This window comes from Trachemys scripta, chromosome 14, assembly GCF_013100865.1.
Source record: "Trachemys scripta elegans isolate TJP31775 chromosome 14, CAS_Tse_1.0, whole genome shotgun sequence".
Lineage (NCBI taxonomy): Eukaryota > Metazoa > Chordata > Testudines > Emydidae > Trachemys > Trachemys scripta.
This window is the reverse complement of record NC_048311.1, coordinates 36,109,952-36,133,451: the sequence shown is the minus strand read 5'-3', so window position 1 is coordinate 36,133,451 and position 23,500 is coordinate 36,109,952. Positions and strand designations below refer to the sequence as shown.

General features: G+C 46.6%; 1 protein-coding gene across 1 annotated transcript in view; it reads right to left on the bottom strand.

The window, feature by feature from the left end:
* Positions 1-21,141, bottom strand: part of LOC117886934 (butyrophilin subfamily 1 member A1-like) — a 39,409-nt gene extending 18,268 nt beyond the window's left edge. The window contains exons 1-3 of the mRNA XM_034789095.1: positions 20,961-21,141; positions 8,072-8,188; positions 4,615-4,962 (exon numbers count right to left, since the gene is read on the bottom strand). Of these exons, the coding sequence (XP_034644986.1) occupies positions 4,615-4,962; positions 8,072-8,177 (454 nt within the window). The 5' untranslated portion in view covers positions 8,178-8,188; positions 20,961-21,141. The remainder of the gene's footprint in view (positions 1-4,614; positions 4,963-8,071; positions 8,189-20,960) is intronic.
* Between the last annotated feature and the right edge of the window lie 2,359 nt (positions 21,142-23,500).

Below are 23,500 nucleotides of genomic sequence, written 5' to 3'. Positions count from 1 at the left end.
TGCATTCTATCTTTCTTAATTTAAAAAAAAATAAGATAATGGACAAGGTAGTCTGTGTAGGGTGGGATGCAGCAGGGGTCTGTGCTCTTGTTGGCTTTCCTACAGCTCCAACAGACGCTTCATCATATCTGTTTGCTCCCCCAACAGATGCTTCATCATGTCCATTTGCTCCCCTATTAGCCTCAGCATCGCGTCCTGCCTCTGCTCTTTGCAGTCACTTAATTCTTTCCTGGTCTCTGCCACCGAATGCCTCCATGCATTAAGCTGTGCCCTATCAGTGCAGGAGGACTGCATGAGCTCAGAAAACATGTCATCGCCAGTGCATTTTTTTCGCCTTCTAATCTGCGATAACCTCAGGGATGGAGATGATAGGGGGAGCATAGAAACATTCTACGGTCTACGATTCTGGGGGGGACTGCATGGTCATCTGTGCTGCTGAGTTCACCACGCTGACCAAACAGGAAATGAAATTCAAAAGTTCCCGGGGCTTTTCCTGTGTACCTGGCTAGTGTATCAGAGTTCAAAGTGCTGTCCAGAGCGGTCACAATGGAGCACTCTGGGATAGCTCCTGGAGGCCAATACCGTCAATTTGCGTCTGCACTACCCCAAATTCGACCCAGTAAGGTCAATTTTAGCGCTACTCCCCTCGTCGGGGAGGAGTACAGAAGTCGATTTTAAGAGCCCTTTAGGTCAACGGAACGGGGTTGGTTGTGTGGACGCGGTCATTTTTAAATCGACCTAACGCAGCTAAATTCGACCTAACCCCATAGTGTAGACCAGGCCTCAGATTTTGGAAGGCACTTCAGATTCTTAAACCTTGAGTCGAGTGCTGAAGCTATCTTTAGAAATCTCACATTGGTACCTTCTTTGCATTTTGTCAAATCTGCAGTGAAAGTGTTCTTAAATCGAACAACATGTGCTGGGTAATCATCCGAGACTGCCATAATATGAAATATATGGCAGAATGTGGGTAACACAGAGCAAGAGACATGCACTTCTCCCCCAAGAAGTTCATTCACAAATTTCATTAATGCATGATTTTTTTAATGAGCGTCATCAGCATGGAAGCATGTCCTCTGGAATGGTGGCCGAAACATGAAGGGATATATGAATATTTAGCATATCTGGCACATAATTACCTTGCAAAGCCAGCTACAACAGTGCCATGCGAATGCCTGTTCTCACTTTCAGGTGACATTGTAAATAAGAAGCAGGCAGCATTATCTCCTGTAAATGTAAAAAAACTTGTTTTTCTTAGTGATTGGCTGAACGAAAAGTAGGACTGAGTGGACTTGTAGGCACTAAAGTTTTACATTGTTTTGTTTCTGAGAGCAGTTATGTAACAAAAAAGAATCTACATGTGTAAGTTGCACTTTCATGATAAAGAGATTGCACTACAGTACTTGTATGAGGTGAACTGAAAAATACTATTTCTTTTGTTTATAATTTTTACAGTGCAAATATTTCTAATAAATAATATAAAGTGAGCACTGTACGCTTTGTATTATGTGTTGTAATTCAAATCAATATATTTGAAAATGTAAAAAAACACCCACAAATATTTAATAAATTTCAGTTGGAATTCTATTGTTTAACAGTGTGTTTAAACTGTGATTAATTGTAATTAATTTTTTGAATTGCAATTAATGTTTTTGAGTTAATCACGTGAGTTAACTGCAATTAATCAACAGCCCTAATATAAATCCATGATACGCCCTCATCTTGAATACTGTGTGAAGATCTGGTCACCCCATCTCAAAAAAGATGTATTAAAATTGGAAAAGGTTCAGAGAAGGGCAACAAAAATGATGAGGTGTATGGAACAGATTCCATATGAGGAGAGATTAAAAAGACTGGGACTGTTCAGCTTAAAAAAGAGATGCCGAAGGGAGGATATAATAGAGGCCTATAAAATCATGACTGGTGTAGAGAAAGTGAATAAGGAAGTGAAATTTACCCTTTCACACAACACAAAAACCAGGAGTCACGCAATGAAATTAATAGGCAGCAGGTTTAAAATAAACAAAAGAAGTACTGCTTCCCACAATGCACATTCAAACTGTGAAACTCATTGCCAGGGGATGTTGTGAAGGCCAAAAGTATAACTGGGTTCAGAAAAGAATTAGATAAATTCATGGAAGATAGGGCCATCAATGGCTATTAGCCAAGATGGTCAGAGACATAACCTCATGCTCTGGGTGTTCCTAAGCCTCTTACTGGCAGAAGCTGGGACTGGATGGCAGGGGATGGATCACTCAGTAATTGCCCTGTTCTGTTCATTCTGACACCAGCCACTGTCGGAAGACAGGCTACTGGGGTATATGAAGCATTTTTCTGAATCTGTATGGCTATTCTTATGGGAGAAATAAGTTGCTGCAGCCCATGGAAGGGTGTATCTTACTGCCGTCTTCACACCTGGCCAGCTGTTCTGGCCAAACACAGGGGTGTGGGGAGAGCAAAGGATCTATTCATTCTCCTCCTTTCTCTCTCTCTCTACCCCCCTCTTCACCATCTGGCTCACTGTGGAGACCGGGGGAAGAACTCTCCAATACTCAGACCCAAGATCCAAGGAGGGGAGTAAAGCAGGACAGAATCTAGTCTAGAGGTTCTCAAAACAAATTATTTTGTGGCCTCGGAGTGCAGCCACCAACTCTCGCTGGTGGCTGCACTCACACTTTTTCTCTAAAATACTTAATTAGCTTTAGGAAAAACAAAGAAATATGTACATAGACACGTCCAAATCATGGTAATGTATGTATTGCTAGCTAGTAACTCTGCTGTGAAAAGTGATAGTAACAAACACACAGGTATCACTTTTCACTGCAGACTTATTCAGCCCCGGCAAGTCTGGGGACAAATTAAGCCCTGGATGGGAGGCCAGGGGAGGCAGCAGGGGCCAGAGGCGATGGGGGTGGGTGGGTGGCTGTGAGAGGCAGTAGGGGGCAGGAGCCTGAAGCCCTGCGGCTAAGGGACAGAGCTCAATGGCACACGGCCAGAGCCTGAGGCTGGAGCCCGATGCCACGCAGCCAGAGCCTGCCACCCCGCCACCCACAGGCTGAAGCCCAAAGTCTGAGCCTCACTGCCCCTGGGACGGTACGGAACTCACCAGCTGCCTGCTCCTCCAGCATTGTGCCCAGGTGTATCCAGAGGGGGGCAGGGACCAGCCCTTGCTGGAAGCGCCAACACCAAGGCTGTGCATCCAGGAGCACCAGGGAGGGGGAGGGGCCACTCTTCCCCCCACCCCCACCCCAATCACAGCCCAGCAGGCTGCAAGAAAAGCCCCTAGTGGCTGCATTTGAGAAACACTGTTTCTAGTCTAGCACGTCTCTGTGTATTACTGCAAGTTACAAAACCACTGGATTATTTTCTATATAATCCTTTAGGACTAGACTGTGCATTTTAGAGACATCCCAGGTAGCACTGGGAGGAGAAAAAACATTCCCTTCTCATGGTGCAGTGTACTCTCACTGGGTACCTAGCCAGCTGTGATGATGGGCACATGGGGGTAGAGGACCGCAGACATGGCTGTGCTTATGACGCACTTATGACGCACTTTTCCTTGCTTACTCATCACGCATTTGGTCTGGTGGGTGAGCATCTGGTCCCTGCACTCCCACACATGCTAAAGCTGGGGTATCTGAAAACCTAACATGGCCACACTTACTCTCTGCCATTCCCCTGCATGGTCGAGTTAGGGCGAGTGACAACTGAGCCCCAAAATTTCAAAGAAAATCACCCTGCTTTGAGCGGGGGGTTGGACTAGATGATCTCCTGAGGTCTCTTCCAACCCTAATCTTCTATGATTCTATGAATGTGTATAAATCTTTCTCCTGTCATGTTAGCTGAAAGTAGTTTTCACCAGACAGAGTGGTGCAGGCGATTTAAAAAGCTGAATGCAATGATAGGTTTCAGATATTTTGTATCACCTTAAATGAATATACAATATTTTCCTCAAAAAACACAAATATGGAGGGGAGGGAATTAAAAACAGCTTTTCCACACATCTCGACTGGCAATCAGCGCTTAGAAATATAACTGCAGTACACAAACCAACAGACCAAAACTTTCAAGTGTCTCCTCAGATCTCAGACACTTAGTGTTGCTGGCAAATGACAACTGACATCAGTAAGGAAAGTGTTGGAATTGCCATTTAAAGGAGACAAAGGCACTGACTCCGTGGGTGCTTAGGGGCTCAAGCACCCATGGAGAAAAAATAGGGGGTGCTCAGCACCCATGGGCCTGCCCGGGGCTGCTGCTGTGGCAGCCCTAGGGCTGGCTGCCAATCAGCTGTTCAGTGGCTGGCCCTGCACCCCCATCAGCTCTTCAGCAGCTGTGCCACCAATCAGCAGTTGAGGCACTGGCTCCTCTCTGACCCCTCCCCCCCTCACTTCCCTTAAGGCAGGAGGGGGCAGAAAGAAGTGAGCGGCAGTCAGGAGGCGCTCAGGGGAGGGGACTTCGGGGGAGGGGTGGAGCAGGGCCCTGGGGGCGGAGTGGATGTGGGGCCTGAGGGGCGGGGGCGGGGCACCCACCAGCAAAACCAAAAGCCAGCGCTTATGAAAGGAGATACAATGCTGTCCTCTAGGGAAGGCAATGTAAAAAAGCAAGTTTACTGACCTGATACCTGTAGTTCCAATGCAGCTTCTTGATATGAGAACTCCGATTGAAAGAAACACTTGTACAGCCCTGAATCAGAGAGTCTGATATTGCCTATCCTCAAGGCAACTCTTCCGTCAGCCAGGCCGTCTTTCAGAAACTCTGTCCTTCCCCGATATTCTGACATCTGCTCCGTATACTGATTCTTCCCTTCACGGTACAGGTGCACAACTGAAGAAAACTGAGCCCGGTACCATCGCACCTCCATGTTCTTAGCACTCATGCTGGGTGACAGGCGACAGGCTAATATGACTTCATCACCTACAGAAGCGGTGATAGGGTGATCGGGTCCAATCACTGAAAAGTGTGCTGTTAAATGGAACAGGACACAAAAGCAATTGAATTCGAGAAGAACTGAGAATAGGATTTCAATTTCCTGGTCAGGCACAATATATACAAAATATATCCCTTACAGCTTTTCAGTGCATTGTGGTTGTTCATGGATCCTGACTTCGTGTTAATTTTAATACACTTCCCTGTTAGCTTTCAGGAGAAATGCTAGCATTTGATGGAAAATTATTCAAATGGAGAATTAAAATGGGAATTTATTACAAAAATGGATGAAAAATATTGCAGATCAAATTTTGCCTTCAGATGCATACACACATAACCCTCAGTGACTTGAACGAGCATTGTGTAGTTGGTTGCTTGCATGGCCCACTGAATGGGATACTAGCCATATACCCTAGCATGCAGGGTTCTAGCCCTCTTTCTGTCACTAGCTTTTGTGGCAACTCAGGCAAAACACTTCCCCTCTCTATGCCTCAATTTCTTCATTTGTAAGAATGACCTTTTTATGTACGAGTTTTGAGATATGCAGCTGAAAAGAGCTAAGCAGTATTATTATCTGTGTGCAGTATTTGGCCAGACTATTTTCCAGTATAATGTTAAGACCCACATTTTCTAAAATAGCCTCTAACTCAAAGTTCTACATCCAAAAGCTTAGGTCCACAATATCGAAGGTCCAAATCTATGTACTTTAAAAAGCTAATATTTGCATATGCAAACAGTGTCTTTGTGAACAACCCTGATAGATAATTTTCGTTTAAAAAAACTCCCTTCCTTGAAATAACATTTATACACTAATGGCCAAGATTTTGGCCAAATGTTGTCGAGTGATGTTATTGGTGCTTCAGTTTTTAGATGCCTTAATTGGCACCCCATGAAAATCAGGGCCCTTCGATGACTTATAATGGGCTTCCATTATACGTCTGATTTCAACTCTCTTCCCCTCCTTTCCACCTTGTATGTGTTAGAAGCTGGGCTGAATAATTATTGTGGTAGGTTAGGCTAAGTGGGTGTGGTTGCATTTTGGATGGCCATAGAAAACACTTAGGCTCCCTCATAGCAGCTCCCCATTGGGCAGAGGAGTATGCAAGTGCATATACAAATTTAAAATATGTAGGTGGATTGCTTTGCTGAGTATTGTTGGACCAGAGAGGTGGGTCAGGGGTTGGGTGGGTGTGTTAGAAAAGCAGGAGACATGGCACACAGAGAGAAGCAGAAAGAAAGGCAGGCAGATGCAACCTGGAAGCACCGTATGAGGCCATGGGCGGCGTGTGACTCCTCCATTTGGGGAGGTTGGGTGTGCCTGGACTGTGGCCCCGCCCCAAGGCCCACCCCCACTCAGCCTCTTCCCTTGGAAGCCGCGTCCACACTTCACCTGTGGCCCCACTCAGCCCCCATCCCAAGGCACCTGCCGCTCGCGCCTCTTCGCCACCATCCACCCTGCCTGCCGGCCACTCGCATGCCTCTTTGCCCCCTCCCCTGGCCCCTCCGCCTGCTGCTTGCACCTCTTCACCCCCTCCCCCAGCCCCCCGCCCTCCCACCTGCCGCTCTCACCTCTTCGCTGCCTTCCCCGCCCGACCCCCTGTTCACTGCTCACACCACCCCTGCCCCCCACCCACCCACCTGCTGACTGGCTGGCTGGCCGCTCACCACTCACGCCTCCTCACCCCCTCCCACAAATCTCCCATGTGAGCAGAGCAGGAACAGGAAGGGTGGAGCCTCGGGGGAAGAGGACGACTGGGAGTGGGGGCTGAGGGTGGAGCGTCGGCTGTTTGGGGAGGTTTAGCCTCCCCTGGCCTCTTATACCCACTGCCTCTGTGTGAGGCCCTGGGGGAAGCCTCGAGAGAAGCTTTAGGCCATGTGAAAAAGCTTGGACCTGTGATCAAGGACACCGTCTTTTGTTATTTTGGTTCCCCCCTGTGTTCAAGGAAACAGGACTTTGTACATTCTTTGTAAATAAACAAATCTGCATCAAAGAAAGTACCTGACTCCATCACCAATTCCTCCTCCCAACTGGGACAACCTACGAGACCCTGAATTTTTGGCTGGTCACACAGGTCAATAGGGGTAACATTATAGCTGGGTGACTTTTCAGAGGGCCACTGGGGAGGACACAGGTAAAGGAGATACCAAATAGAAAACAAAAATAGGAGATATAAGGGGTGAATGTGGATTTCAAAAGAAATGGAGGAGAGGTGGCTACATCCAATAGACTATTTCATAGGTAATGGGATATGAAATGGGGAAGGTGAATCAATGGTCCAAGACAACCCCAAGGTACTGGAAAAAGGAAGAAAATAGGTACCCTGACTGGGGGAGGGAAGTAGAGGAAAAGAAGCTGTATTTGAGCATGTTCTCCCTTGCAGAGGAGGGCTGCTCGTGCCTTTCAGATATTTTGGCTGAGAGAAAATAAAAACTTGACATGACCAAGACAGGCAGAAAGGGGTGACAGGAAGCTATCTAAAGTAAGACAAGTTGCAAATTATCATCCTACAGGTAGTAGCTCATTCTAAAAGGTAGAGAGAAGATGCCTAAGAGTAGATCTGCTTGAATAATGTGTAAAAAAAACACTGTCACTGGATTTTTTTTAAATTTGTAACTAGTTTTTTGGGTTGGTTTTATATTTTCCAAAATGCTGATAAATTTTTTTACATGAAGTGCCTGTTCCTCTTCATTTATTCCTGTTCCCCTTACCTTCCCCCATCTTTCTAAGCTTCCAGGGGTTCCCCAGGTGCAGCCAGCCTGACCCCGTTAAGGTAGAGAAGGAGGGAAGAAAGGGTGTCCCACAAGAATGGAGAACCTCTGTCACTGTCTACCCCTTTAAGGCTACCATCCTGCTGTAATGTGAGACCAAGAGAGAAGTGGAAGGACATGCAAGCGCTGTCAGAAGGAATCTGAACCTGTTTGTGCCTGTGTTTTCAGTACATGAAAAATCTGAATAACATTTTTGATTAAAAAAAAATTCAGTCACATTTTTGTTTAAAAATGTCATGAACATTCTTCCCCAAAATTGGTCCATCTGAAACCCTTCAAAAGAGAAACAACTTGGAAATTTCATTTTTTTTCCATGGACTTAATATTTCATTTACAGGAGGTGCCAGAAAATATGTTGAAAAGTAGGAATTCTTACCTGAGTCCAACTTGTGAACAAGAAGAGAAATGAAGATTATGGTGTAACCAAGAAGGGAGGAGCTCCCTACTGAGCTCTTGGAGACAGAGAAAGGTCTCATCTTCATTTTAGTTGGTGCTGGGCCAAAAAAAAAAAAAAAAACCACACAAGTGAGTGTCAGCCAGTGAATTTGATACAAATATGGTGAATATTACATAAAATACCCTGAATATTTTATTTGCTTTTTGAAAACTGGGTGATCCATTAAAAAATACCTCCTAAGTAGCTTCCAAATATTTATCTTACCACCTGCACTCTGACCAGATGTAAAATTGAAGATAATGAGATTGTGCTTCTGTTTATACTCCTGGGATTACTTAGCTTGTAAACTTTTTGAAGTAGGGGCCAACTTTATGTTCTGTATTTGTACAGCCCTTAGCACAATGGAGTCTAGGGCCATCACAGTGACCCATGGGCAGAGCATGAACCACCTGTTCGGGGAGGCTAGCCCCCAGCCATGCCTCTTCTGCCCCAGGCCCCGTCCCTCCACGCTGGACGTATGTTGGCATACAGGTGCCGCAGTAACTGCATCACTTGTGCGTGTTTACGCTCTGCTTCTTGTGTCAGCAGTGTGTCACCAGGAGCACTTGTATTGATTGTACTGTCAGTGTGGGGCATTGTGGGAAGGTTCCTGAAGGCCAGTAACAGTCGACATAAGCAACACAGTGTTTACACTGACACTGCATCAACCTCATTACTTCGACCTTAACTCTATGCTCTACGCTCATAGAAATGGAGTTATTAAGTTGGCATAGCAGGGCAGTTACGTCGGCAGGTGTGAAATTTATGTCTGCTCTAGACACTTCCATAGACGTAAGCTGCCTTGCATCAACCTAACTCTGTAGTGTAGACCAGGCCTCACTACTGCAAAAGCAGAGGTTCTTCCCATCCCTGCAGTTAATCCATCTTCCCAAGAGGTGGTAGCTATACTGATGGAAGAACTCTTCCATTGATCTAGAGCTGTTGACAGCACAGGTTAGGTCAGCATAGCTACACGGCTCAGGGCTGTGGATTATTATAATGTAAGTTTTCAGTGTAGACCAGCCCATAGTTTCCACCAAAAAAAAAAAAAATGGGGGAGGGGGACTGAGATGCTATTTATAAAATGGCCAGAGGAGGAGGGGCCATTACTTCTTAAACTGCTATGGGCTTTAGCATAATCCTTAACATACGCACCTTTGATGTGGCAAACCCAGGGTCAATTCCTGCCTTTTCACCATTTGAGTAGCCTAACCACTGGGCTATGGAGCCAGTCTCCTTCTCAAAACATAAGAACTAGTGGTCACCAAATGAAGTTAATAGGCAGAAGGTTTAAAACAAACAAAAGGAAGTATTTCTTCACACAACGCACAGTCAATCTGTGGAACTCTTTGCCAGAGGATATTGTGATGGCCTAGACTATAACAGGGTTCAAAAAAGAACTGGATAAGTTCCTGGAGGATAGGTCCATCAATGGCTATTATCCAGGATGAGCAGGGATGGTGTCCCTAGCCTCTGTTTGCTAAAAGCAGACAATGGGCAATAGGGGATGGATCACTTGATGATTACCTATTCTGTTCATTCCTTCTGAAGCACCTGGCATTGGCCACTATCAGAATACAGGATACTGGGCTAAATGGTCCTTTGGTCTGACCCGTAGGGCCATTCTTACGTTGTGTTCCCTCTCATTTTTGCCACACATTTGCGGAATGAATTTTGTTATGTGCACCAATATGGAGGTGATATGTGACACATCAAGTTCATATTGGTGCACATAACAAAATTCATGTTTTGGTAAGGGTGGGGCTCAGGGGTTGGGGTGAAGGGGATAAGGGCTCTGGCTGGGGGTACGGGCTCTGGGGTGGGGCTGGAGCTGAGGAGTTTGGGTTGCAGGAGGGTGCTCTGGGGCTACGGCAGGGAGAGAGGACTCCCCCCTGCTCTCTCTCCCTGCAGCAGCTCCGAGGCTGTGGACACTGGATAGGCACCTCTTCCTGGTCCTTCAGCACCCCTCCCTGGCCGCAGCAGATCTGGGGCTGGGTTGGGACCGGGGGAGAGGCGCCCCGGCCACAGCAGGTCTGGGCTGTGGCTGAATTCGGGCCGCCCCATCCCTGGCCGTGGCAGGTCTGGGGTTGGGGTGGGGCTGGGGGAGAGGCACTCCTCCCCTGGCCATGGCAGGTCCTGGCCAGGCAGGTTTCCTGAGCGCCTGCATGGCACTTAATAGGCTGCTTCGCGGCCACGCAGCCACAGAGCTTAGCCAGCCACTGAACTATAGGATACTCTTGTATGGGTTTCTCTCAGTCTCTCTTGTAGAAGCCATTCCACTTCATTTAAATAATTAAATATTAATTGGGTCAGAGACCAAGTGTGAATCATTGTATAGTCCAGAATTCCCAATGGTCTGGTGCTTAGGGTGTTTTAAAGATGGGGAAACTGAGGAAAGCAACTTGCACTCCATACACAGCAACTGTAGTAGCAGAACCAGGACTCAAACCCAGAAGATCTCACTCCACAAACACAGCTCTCTCTGCTAGATAATTCTGTAGACTGCAGGCTGTCCATCACTGCTGAGAGGACATTTACACACTAGACAGAAAGGGTCAAATTTTCCTCTTATTTACAGTGATGTAAATCTGAAGTAAATCCAGATCAGAAGTTAGCCTCCTTGTTCCAGATTTGCGCTGGTGTAGCTGAGAGCAGAATGCAGCCCATAAAACATAGAGGGAGAGCCCTTGTTCTACAGAGATAAACACTCTAAGGATTTGGATTGGTTGTAACTCCTAGCCAACGGATGGAGAGAAAAACATACATTGCAGATGGATGGACAAATGAACATAGAAATGCCAGCTGGACTTAGCCTGCAATCACCCAAGGGTAACTATCACATTGTCTTCTTCTTTGTACAGCACCAAACACACTGTCATAAAAACCATACTAAGAACATAAGAATGGCCATACTGGGTCAGACCAAAGGTCCATCCAGCCCATTATCCTGTCTTCCGACAGTGGCCAGTGCCAGGTGCCCCAGAGGGAATGAACAGACGAGGTAATCATCAAGTGATCCATCTCCTGTCGCTCATTCCCAGCTTCTGGCAAACAGAGGCTAGGGACACCATCCCTGCCCATCCTGGCTAATAGCCATTGATGGACCTGTCTTCCATGAACTTATCTAGTTCTTTTTTGAACCCTGTTATAGTCTTGGCCTGCACAACATTCCTTCTTATCCCATGACAGTTTACTTTGCTTAAGAGCCTTTGGTGAGGGACTATTTTTTTAAAATAAATTAAAAGGACTGAAATTGCAGTTCCTGTGGGTGATGGGAGAGGGAGTCCGAAACAGGCAATCTAACACAGCAGATAAGGCCATTTGGTGAGCTGCTCTGATGCCCTGTGCAGAACTTTGACACCTATGGAAACTGAGCAGGAATTGATTGAAGCATCAGAAACACACATGAAGAGTATCTGTTTGTTTTATGGCATGTGTGTAAAATATGTCCCTGAATCAAGGCTGATCAGTCTGTCATTGCAGGATTTGCAGACAGAGAAGAGCTGCTGTAGGAAGGTGTGAGGCTGTGCAGCACTGGGGTGGGGGTGCTGGGATGGACAAGCCAGGATCTCAAAGCCACCCATACCCTACTTTGGTAACCATGGCAGATGGCTCACTCCATTTGTAGTAACTTTGATCCCCTTGGCACCTCCCTGTCCTGGGGTTTCACCCTGTGCTACTGTCTGGCCGGGCATCTCCCCTTTTCTGAATCTCATCTCCTGCACTCTGTCCCTGATTTTGCCCATCTGCCCCCTTCTTCCCCTGTTTCACCCTCCTCTGGACACACTTTGACCCCTGCAAAAATTCTGCCCATTCCTCTGACTTCACCCCTTTGACTGCAGAACATAAGAACAGCCAGACTGGGACAACCCAAAAGGTCCATCTAGTCCAGTGTCCTGTCTTCCGACAGTGGCCAGTGCCAGGTGGCCCAGAGGGAATGAACAGAACAGGTGATCATCCGGTGATCCATCCCCTGTCATTGCCAGGGCAGGTGTAGTACAGGAAATTACTCTCTGTAGGAATGTGCTACTTAGGGTGTAGTGAGCATGCTCACATGAACTGAGCATGCTCAGTAACATCTGCTGAAGCCACTTCCCTTCACCCGGCCCTTATTAATGGTAAGATTCTGCTGACTGCTTTTTACAGGGGTTAAAAAGGGGCACATTGGAGGAGGAGGGTGGCCCGGGTCTGAGCAGGGGGCAAAAATTGACTGCTTAGGGGGGTCAAGCAGCTGCAGGCAGGGTTAGGAAGGGGCTGAAGGGCAAAATCAGGGATGGGGGGAAGGAGATAGAGTTAAACCCATGGTGAGGCACTGCCAGAGGGTGACAGAGGGCAAAACCCCGGCACAGGCAGGGCAGAGGGGGTAACAGTTACCCCAGTGGACTGAGACACCAGTGTTTGGCAAAAAATAGTGTGCAGGGAGCAGATGGGCTTTTTATTTCCCCTTCCACAGACAGCACCTCCCAGCATGGGCTTCCCAGGGCGGGGTTCTTAAAGGCACAGGCATCCCAAAGCCTTTTCTTAAAGGCACAGGCATCTGAATGCCTAGTCACTGCAGCTCCTCTTTGATGTAACTTACTGAGGTGCTCCAAAAGGAGACTTAATTCAGTGAAACTGAGCCTTCCCTATACCCCCTCCCAGGGGGCTGTACATCCCCCCTGAATTTCCCAAACACATCCCCCCACCAGTTGTCTACTAGTTACAACGGTGTTGCCAATTTTGTCATTGGTTGGAAATTTCAATTGAAACATTAATACACACTTTAAAAGCATATACAGTGTATGATAAAATACTTGTGCCAATTTTGTCATTGGTTGGAAATTTCAATTGAAACATTAATACACACTTTAAAAGCATATACAGTGTATGATAAAATACTTGTACCTAAAGAAGTAATAGGTTTGAAAAGTATGAACAAAGACTGGCTTCCTCTCACAGCTGTTGTTTTTTCTGACAATGTTGGTGCATTCGTTTCGGCAATGTTGGCCGACCTTATAATTTAAAATTATGATTTGTAAGCAAGGTCTGAATGAGCAACTCCCCTGACAGCTGGTGATGAGCTGGGGTCGGGGGAAGATTTCAGGACCAGACCGTATTTACATGAACTCACTTACTCTGCCTAGGTTTCCAGCAGACAGAGCCGTGTTGCCCAAGTGATAAATTTTGGCTGGTGTTGGGAGTTTCTGTACTAAACATTTTTATTATATTATAATTAATTTTTACATAAGAATGGCCATATTGGGTCAGGCCAATGGTCCATCTAGCCCAGTACTGTGTCTTCCGACAGTGGCCAATGCCAGGTGCTTCAAAGGGAATGAACAGAACAGGGCAATTATTGAGTGATACATCCCCTGGCATCCACTCCCAGCTTCGGGCAAACAGAAGCTCTCAGAGCATGGTGTTGCATCCCTGCCCATCCTGGCTAATAGCCATTGATGGACATATCCTCCATGAACTTATCTAGTTCTTTTTTTAATCCTGTTCTGGTGTTGGCCTTCACAACAGCCCCTGGCAAAAAAGTTCCACAGGTTGACTGTATGTTGTGTGAAGAAGTACTTCCTTTTGTTTGTTTTAAAGCTGCTGCTTATTAATGTCATTGGGTGACCCCTAGTTTTTGTGTTATGTGAGGGAGCTTTTCACTTTCTTCACACCAGTCAAGATTTTATAGACCTCTATCATATTCCCCCCTTAGTAGTCTCTAGTCCAAGCCGGAACGTCCCCCAGTCTTTTAAATCTCTCCTCATATGGAAGCTGTTCGATATGCCTAATCATATTAGTTGCCCTTTTCTGGCCAGGTAGACAGGAAAAGGCCCAAGAACTTTTGAATCTCATTTCCTGTTTGGCCAGCGTGGCAAGGTGCAGGTGAGTGCAGATCTCATCAGCAGAGGTGACCATGATGGAGTCCCAGGATTGCAAAAGAGTTCCAGCATGGACCGAGCGGGAGGTACGGGATCTGATAGCCGTATGGGGAGACGAATCCGTGCTAGCTGAACTCCGTTCCAGTAAACGAAATGCCAAAACATTAGAAAAAGTCTCAAAGAGCATGAAAGACAGAGGCCATAACAGGGATGCAAAGCAGTGTCACATGAAAATTAAGTAGCTAAGGCAAGCCTACCAAAAAAACAGAGAGGCAAACGGCCACTCCGGGTCAGAGCCCTGAACATGCTGCTTCTATGATGAGCTGCATGCCATGCGAGGTGGTGCAGCCACCACTACCCCAACCCTGTGCTTTGACTCCATCAGTGGAGAAGCACGCAACACGGAAGCGGGTTTTGGGGACGAGAAAGATGATGATGAAGAGATTGAAGATAGCTCACAGCAAGGAAGTGGAGAAACCAGTTTCCCCAACAGCCAGGATATGTTTTTCACTCTGGACCTGGAGCCAGTAACCCCCGAACCCACCCAAGGCAGGCTCCCGGACCCTGAAGGCGGAGAAGTGACCTCTGGTGAATGTACCTTTGTAAATATTACACATGGTTTAAAAGCAAGTGTGTTTAATGATTAATTTGCCCTGGAATTCACGGCCAGTACTGCTACTTGAAAAGTCTTTTAGTGTGTCTGCGGATGGAGTGGAAATCATCCTGGGACATCTCCATAAAGCTCTCTTGGATGTACTCCCAAAGCCTTTGCAAAAGGTTTCTGGGGAGGGCAGCCTTATTCCATCTGCCATGGTAGGAAACTTTACCACGCCAGACCAGTAGCACGTAGTCTGGAATCATTGCATAACAAAGCATGGCAGCGTATGGTCCCGGTGTTTGCTGGCATTCAAACAACATCTGTTCCTTATCTCTCTGTTTTATCCTCAGGAGAGTGATATCATTCATCGTCACCTGGTTGAAATAGGGTGATTTTATTAAGGGGACAGTCAGAGATGCCTGTTCCTGTTTGGCTGTGGCTGAACAGAAATGTTCCCCACTGTTAGCCATGTGGTGGGGGGAGGGGTGAAGCGATCATCCCAGAGAATTGGGTGCATGTGGGGGGGGTTCTTTGGGTTTGTGCTGCATGCTAACCCGCAAACTTCAGCCTCTCCTTTTAAATTGCCAACCCATTTTAAATGGCCAACCCAATGGGTGCTTGGTATGGGAAATGAGGGCGCTGCTGTTTGAAACCATTCCAACATGTTATGAAGGTTAAAGAAGCCAAAAGACTGTGGCTTACCATGGCTGTCTGCAAGCCGAATTCTGTTGCCTGGCACTGCGTGAGTGATCTCTCACACCAAACCGGCAGGCCCTCAGTATAAGAGGCAAAATGCGACCTTGTAACAAAAGCACACGTGCTACGTAATGTGAACAGCAAGGTTTAACGTGAAAGAGTGTACCCATTGTTCTCTAAAATGTCTTTTTAACTACTCTCTCCCTTTTTTTCCTCCACCAGCTGCAAATGTTTCTCCTTTGCAGAGGCTAGCGAAGATTAGAAGGCGAAAAAAATGCACTCGGATGAAATGTTCTCTGAGCTCCTGCTGTCCTCCCACACTGACAGAGCACAACAGAATGCGTGGAGACAGACAATGTCAGAGTGCAGGAAAGCACAATATGAATGTGAGGAGAGGTGGCGGGCTGAAGAGAGTAAGTGGCAGGCTGAAGATGATAGGTGGTGTCAACTTGCTGACAGAAGGCAGGAGTCAATACTCAGGCTGCTGGAGGATCAAACTCATATGCTCCAGCATATGGTTGAGTTCAGGAAAGGCAGCTGGAGCACAGCCCTCCTCCCCAAGTTCCATAGCCTCCTCACTCAGATGCCCAAGAACGCGGTGGAGGGGGGCTCTGGCCATCCAGCCAATCCACCCCAGAGGATTGCCCAAGCAACAGAAGGCTGGCCTTCAATAAGTTTTAAAGTGAAGTGTGGGCTTGTCCTTCCCTCCTCCCCCGCCCCCCCACCTGGTGCTTCCCTCCTCCCCCACTCCTCCCAGGCTACCTTGGCAGTTATCCCATTTGTGTGATGAATTCATAAAGAATACATGAATGTGAAGCAACAATGACTTTATTGCCTCTGCAAGTGGTGATAGAAGGGGGGAGGGGAAGGTGGTTAGCTTACAGGGAGTAGAATGAACCAAGGAGGGTGGGGGTTCATCAAGGAGAAAGAAACAGAACTTTCACATCGTAGCCTGGCCAGTCATGAAACTGGTTTTCAAAGCTTCTCTGATGCGTACCACGCCCTCCTGTACTCTTCTAACCGCCCTGGTGTCTGGCTGCGCATAATCAGTGGTCAGGCGATTTGCCTCAACCTCCCACCCTGCCATAAATGTCTCCCACTTACTCTCACAGATATTGTGGAGCACACAGCAGGCAGTAATAACAATGTGAATATTGGTTTCGCTGAGGTCTATCTGAGTCAGTAAACTGCGCCAGCGTGCTTTTAAATGTCCAAACGCACATTCCACCACCATTCTGCACTTGCTCAGCTTATAGTTGAACAGATCCTGACTACTGTCCAGGGTGCCTGTGTAAGGTTTCATGAGCCATGGCATTAAGGGGTAGGCTGGGTCCCCAAGGATAACTATAGGCATTTCAACATCCCCAACAGTTATTTTCTGGTCTGGGAAGAAAGTCTCTTCCTGCAGCTTTTGAAACAGACCAGAGTTCCTGAAGACGCGAGTGTCATGTACCTTTCCCGGCTATCACACATTGATGGTGGTGGAACATCCCTTGTGATCCACCAGTGCTTGCAGCACCATTGAAAAGTAACCCTTTCAGTTTATAAAAAGAAGAACAGGAGTACTTGTGGCACCGTAGAGACTAACAAATTTATTAGAGCATAAGCTTTCGTGGACTACAGCCCACTTCTTTGTTAGTCTCTACGGTGCCACAAGTACTCCTGTTCTTCTTTTTGCGGATACAGACTAACACGGCTGCTACTCTGAAACCTTTCAGTTTATGTATGCACTGGCTTCATGCTCCGGTGCCAAGCTAGGGATATGGGTTCCATCTATCACCCCACCACAGTTAGGGAATCCCATTGAAGCAAAGCCATTCACTATGACCTGCACATTTCCCAGAGTCACTACCCTTGATAACAGCAGCTTTTTGATTGCATTGGCTACTTGGATCACAGCAGCCCCCACAGTAGATTTGCCCACTCCAAATTGATGCCCGACTGACTGGTAGCTGTCTGGCATTGCAAGCTTCCATGGGGCTATCGCCACTCACTTCTCAACTGTGAGGGCTGCTCTCATCTTGGTATTCTGGCACTTCAGGGCAGGGGAAAGCAAGTCACAAAGTTCCATGAAAGTGCCCTTACGCATGCGAAAGTTTCGCAGCCACTGGGAATTGTCCCAGACCTGCAACACTATGCAGTCCCAGCAGTTTATGCTTGTTTCCCAGGCTCAGAATTAGCATTCTTCGGCATGAACCTGCCCCATTAACACCATGATATGCACATTGCCGGGGCCTGTACTTTGTGAGAAGTCTATGTCCTCATCACTCTCGGCACTGCGCTGCTGTCGCCTCCTCGCCTGGTTTTGCTTTGGCAGGTTCTGCTTCTCCATATACTCCAGGATAATGCGTGTGGTGTTCATAGTGCTCATAATTGCCGTGGTGATCTGAGGGGGATCTATGATCCCAGTGCCATGGCGTCTGGGCTGAAAAAAGGTGCTAAACGATTGTCTGTCGTTGCTCTGACGGAGGGAGGGGCGACTGACAACATGGCTTACAGGGAATTAAAATCAACAAAGGGGGTGACTTTGCATCAAGGAGAAACACAAACAACTGTCACACAGAATGGCCCCCTCAAGGATTGAATTCAAAACCCTGGGTTTAGCAGGCCATTTAACAGAGGGAGGGAGGAAGCAAATTAATACAAAACAAATTGGGTCTATTTTTTGTTTTGATCCACTCCATGTATCTTTTACATCTTAGGCTGGCAGCAGATGGTGCAGTAGGACTGCAAGCCATCGTCATCTCCTGGGTGCTCGCCAGAAGATGGGAATGACCTGCCTGAGTCACTCCCATGTCTGCCCAGGCACCCCTGACCGACCTCACCGAGGTTGGCTAAAAGAGCACCCAGGAGACGATAACGATGGCTACCAGTCGTAATGCACCATCTGCTGTCAAAAGGCAATGAGCTGCTACTATGAGCAATGCAGTCCCACATCTGCCAGCACCCAGGAGACGTACGGTGATGGTGAGCTGAGCGGGCTCCATGCTTGCCATGGTATGGCATCTGCACAGGCAACCCAGGAAAAAAAGGCGCGAAACGATTATCTGCCGTTGCTTTCACGGAGGGAGGGAGGAAGGGGGCACCTGATGACATGTACCCGGAATCACCTGCACCACTTTTCCCCACCAGGCATTGGGATCCCAACCCAGAATTCCAATGGGCAGCAGAGACTGCGGGAACTGTGGGATAGCTACCCACAGTGCAACGCTCCAGAAGTTGACGCTAGCCTAGGTACTTAATGCACTTAGAGCATTTTGTGTGGGGACACAGACAATCGACTCTATAAAAAGGATTTCTAAAAAACTGATTTCTATAAATTCAACTTAATTTCGTAGTGTAGACATACCCTCAGTCAAGGCAACAGGACAAGGGCATTGCTGTCTGTGCCTGCCTGCTGAACTGGAATGGTCAGAGGTTGCACCAGCATAGAAATATATTGAAGGCAAACCCTAAGGAAATTAAGAGTTTAAATTATCTTCCACATGTCCCGTGACCCACTACAATGAATCCAACCCACAGGTCACTTGGGCAGAAGTATCCATGTCAGGATGCTACATTTTTAGCACAGTAAATGAAACTGCAAAATAAATGATGTTTAAATGACCTCACTCTATTTTTTACAATCCTCTATTAAAAGGTAATTGATACATATGTGCACCAGGCAGGGTCGTTTGGAAGCTGAAGACTTTATGCTTCCATCCCACACCACTGTCAAGTTTTAGCAAATTAGGACAAGTCAGCACATAAGAACAACCATATGTATCAGTAACTGCTAATATGTAACAGTTACCGCTAATGGTAACAATCCACTACCTCTCCTTGCTACAGGTAGCAAATTCCTACTATTCAGTGTAAGAAACTGCTGTCTGTAGGAATTAGCTACATCATATAGCAGTTTTTAGCAAATTAGGACAAGTCAGTAAATAAGAACAACCTTATGTTCTTGCTGGTGATGGGGAAATTCAACTACCCAGACATCTGTTGGGAAAATAACACAGCAGGGCACAGATTATCCAACAAGCTCTTGGAATATATTGGAAACAATTTTTAATTTAGAAGGTGGAGAAAGCTACTAGGGGAGAGGCTGTTCTAGATTTGATTTTGACAAACAGGGAGGAACTGATTGAGAATTTGAAAGTGGAAGGCAGCTTGGGTGGAAGCGATCATGAAATGGTAGAAGTCATGATTCTAAGGAATGGTAGGAGGGAGATCAGCAAAATAAAGATAATGGATTTCAAGAAGGCAGACTTTAGCAGACTTGAGGAGTTGGTAGGTAAGATCCCATGGGAAGCAAGTCTAAGGAGAAAAGCAAACTGGTTGGAAAACTGTTCCCAGAGAATAGTTATCAGTGGTTCACAGTAATGCTGGAAGGGCATCATGAGTGGGGACCTGCAGGGATCAGTTCTGGATATGTTTCTGTTCAATATCTTCATCAATGATTTAAATAATAGCATAGAGAACACACATATAAAGTTTGTGGATGATACCAAGCTGGGAGGGGTTGCAAGTGCTTTGGAGGATAGGGTTAAAATTCAAAATGATCTGGACAAACTGGAGAAATGGTCTGAAGTAAATAGGATGAAATTCAATAAGGACAAATGCAAAGTACTCCATTTAGGAAGGAACAATCAGTTGCACACATACAAAATAGGAAATGACTTCCTAGGAAGGAGTACTGCAGAAAGGGATCTGGGAGTAATAGTGGATCGCAAGCTAAATATGAGTCAACAGTGTAACACTGCTGCAAAAAAAGGAACATAATTCTCAGATGTATTAGCAGGAGTGTCGTAAGCAAGACATGAGAAGTAATTCTTCCGCTCTACTCCGCGCTGATTAGGCCTCAACTGGAGTATTGTGTTCAGTTCTGGGTGCCACATTTCAGGAAAGATGTGGACAAATTGGAGAAAGTCCAGAGAAGAGCAACAAAAATGATTAAAGGTCTAGAAAACATGACCTATGAGGAAAGATTGAAACATGATAACTGTTTTCAAGTACATAAAAGGTTGTTACAAGGAGGAGGGAGAAGAATTGTTCTCCTTAACCTCTGAGTATAGGACAAGAAGCAATGGGCTTAAATTGCAGCAAGGGAGGTTTAGGTTGGACATTAGGAATAACTTCCTGTCAGGGTGGTTAAGCACTGGAATAAATTGCCTAGGGAAGGGAATCTCCATCAGTGGAGATTTTTAAGAGCGGGTTAGACAAACACCTGTCAGGAATAGTCTAGATAATAGTTTGTCCTGCTATGAGTGCAGGTGACAACAAAAGAGTGCAGGGGACAAACTGCTATCTGTAGGCATTTGCTACATCAGAGAGCAGTTTTTTTTACAATAGCAGTTTCTTACAATCCATTATGTAGCAGTAACTGCTACAGGTAGCACATTCCTACAGGGAGCAGTTTCCAACACTACACCTGCCTTCTGCTCCTTTCCCACGCACTACTGCTCCTCCTAATGGGGAAAGGAGCAGAACCCCCGGCCCCACCACCTGGGCTTCCAGGCAAGGTCTGTCCTACCACTCCCAGCTCCCTTCCCCCCCCCAGGTAACGTGGGATGGGGAGGGGAATAAAATAATTTTACTTACACCACTGCCCCCCACACCAATCCTCCCACCACATCTGCCCCCTCCACCAATCCCCCACACCAGTTTCACCCCCACGTCTGCCTCCCAGCCTCACCTCTGCTCTTTCGGCAGCTCCTGGGGCTCTTCACCCCCCTCTCCCATCCTGTGTGTGTGTGTGGGGGGTGGGTTCAGTGTGGTCCCCTCTCCTCCTTGCCAGGCCCTGTGTTGCTGGAAGAAGCAGAGGCTGGGCTGGCTGCGACTTGCTGTTGGGAGGATGAGAGGGGAGGAGAAAACAGTTGAGATGCCATCACGTGATTTCTGAGAATCTCCCTCTTATCATGTTTTACAACTTTGCTGTTTCCTGAGCAGGCTGCAGAGACCGGAACATGCTCAGTAACGTTCACTGAAGCCGCTGCCCTCACTTGAATCCCAGCCAGCTCCCCGCACAGCTTCCTTGTGTGGAGAGATGAATAAAACCGGGACTTTTCAGCTTGGAAAAGGGACGACTAAGGGGGGATATCATAGAGGTCTATAAAGTCATGACGGGTGTGGAGACAGTAAAAAGGAAGTGTTATTTACTCCTTCTCAGAACACAAGAACTAGGGGTGACCAAATGAAATTAACAGGCAGCAGGTTTAAAACAAACAAAAGGAAGTGTTTCTTCACACAACACAAGCAGCTCCCCCGGCTGCTGTACCGCTCCCAGCCCTGCCCCGCTCTGTGCTCTTGAGAGGCCGGGGGCGGTTCGGTGTCTTTCCAGTGCACAGTGTGGACTGGTACAGCCTGACTGGACCGGCCTACTTGCCCTGCTGTGGGGGGGCTGGGGGAGGGGTAGAATCGAGGTGTCAGATCTTGGGGCAGAAATGGTGGGGGGGGGTTGATTTGAGGGTTGGGGCCAGGTTATTTGCTGGGCAGGGAGCTGGGCAGAGGAGCGGGTGGGAGCTTGTGCCCTGGGGCAGAAATCACCTTGCTCGGTAAAGGTGGGGGCGGGGGGGGGAGCAGCTAATTATCACACACATACCCCAAGCATCTTTCCCGCCATGTAGCACTTTTACATAGGTGCTTTAATAAAGGTTAAAACCATAAGCCCTTAGTAACAAACAGTTTTAAAAAGTTTTTCCCTATGCTTTTGGTGAGGACAATTTGAAGCTGCAGCAAAAGCAATTTTGTTAGCCAGTGAATAAGAGATAAAGAAGGCTGCTAAATGTCCGGAATATAGAGATAAGAAGTTTGTTTCTTTTCAAGCTTTTGAACAAAAGCAAGTAAAAGTTATATTAAATTTAATAATGGAGATATCCCATCTCCTAGAACTGGAAGGGACCTTGAAAGGTCATTGAGTCCAGCCCCCTGACTTCACTAGCAGGACCAAGTACTGATTTTACCCCAGATCCCCAAGTGGACCCCTCAAGGATTGAACTCACAACCCTGGGTGTAGCAGGCCAATGCTCAAAGCACTGAGCTATTCCTCCCCCCTCCCTGTATTTTGTAAAGGAATAAAGCTCTATTTTATAATCACTTGAAAAGACAAGCCTATTTGAAGAAACAGCCCTTTATTTATAGGTTTTTTAATAAAAAATGAGCATGCAGAAACACCCTAGGGTTAAAACCACAGACAATCAGTTTATCAAAGTAATTTCTAGTAATAAAAAAAAGTTTTCCCCTATGCTTTTTCTAACATTGGTTATTTTTTAGTGAGGACAATTGGACGCAGCCTTTCTAAGTTAGTGGATTAGAAAAGAAGAAGACCACTTTGAAAGACAAGCCTATCTGAAGAAACATCCCTCCATTTAACACTTTTACATGTGTGTTTCAATAAAAAAATTGGCATGCAGAAACCATCCCTGGGTTAAAACCACGGACAAACTGTTTATAAAAGTAATTTATAGTGATAAAAAAGTGTCCCTCCTATGTTTTAGACTAACATTGCTCATTTTTTTTGTGAGGACAATTTGAAGCAGCAAAGCCACTGTTAGCAAAAACAGCGGCTGTGAGGCAGTGGATCAGAGATAAGACGACTGCTTCCTCCCCCACTTTATAACAAATACAATTGAAAGTTATATTAAGTTTTGTAAGGGAATAAACACTTTAAAAGGCAAGCTTTTATGAAGACCCATCCCTTTATTTAACGTTTTTACATGTGTGTTTCAATAAAAAAAAAAAGAGCATGCAGAAACACCCCAGAGTGAAAACCACAAACCTTAGTAACAGCTAGTTTATATTCCCTTTATTCTGTAATCCAATGGATCAGAGAGAAGTTTGTTTTCCTCCCCACTTTTTAACAAATCCATGTGAAAGTTATATTAAGCTTTCATTTTCTTAGGACTTTTAGATTTAAGTATGAATTTTTCTGTTGCATTATCAGAATGTCTTTGTTTTTAAATGTTTGCAACCCATGTGCTGAGACACGGGTACAAGCTCCTGTATTTGCTTTGGGTCCATAGTAGGGTTACCATATTTTGTGCCTCCAAAAGGAGGACACTCCACGGGGCCCTGGCCCCGCCCCCAACTCCGCCCCCTCCCCAAAGTCTCCGCCCCCTCCCCTGCTTCCCGCGAACATTTAATTCGCGGGAAGCCTGAGCAGGTAATGGGGTGTGTGGGGGGAGGAGGTGCGGCCCAGGCTGGCCCCCCCCCCGGCGGCTCCAGCCTGGGTCGGCT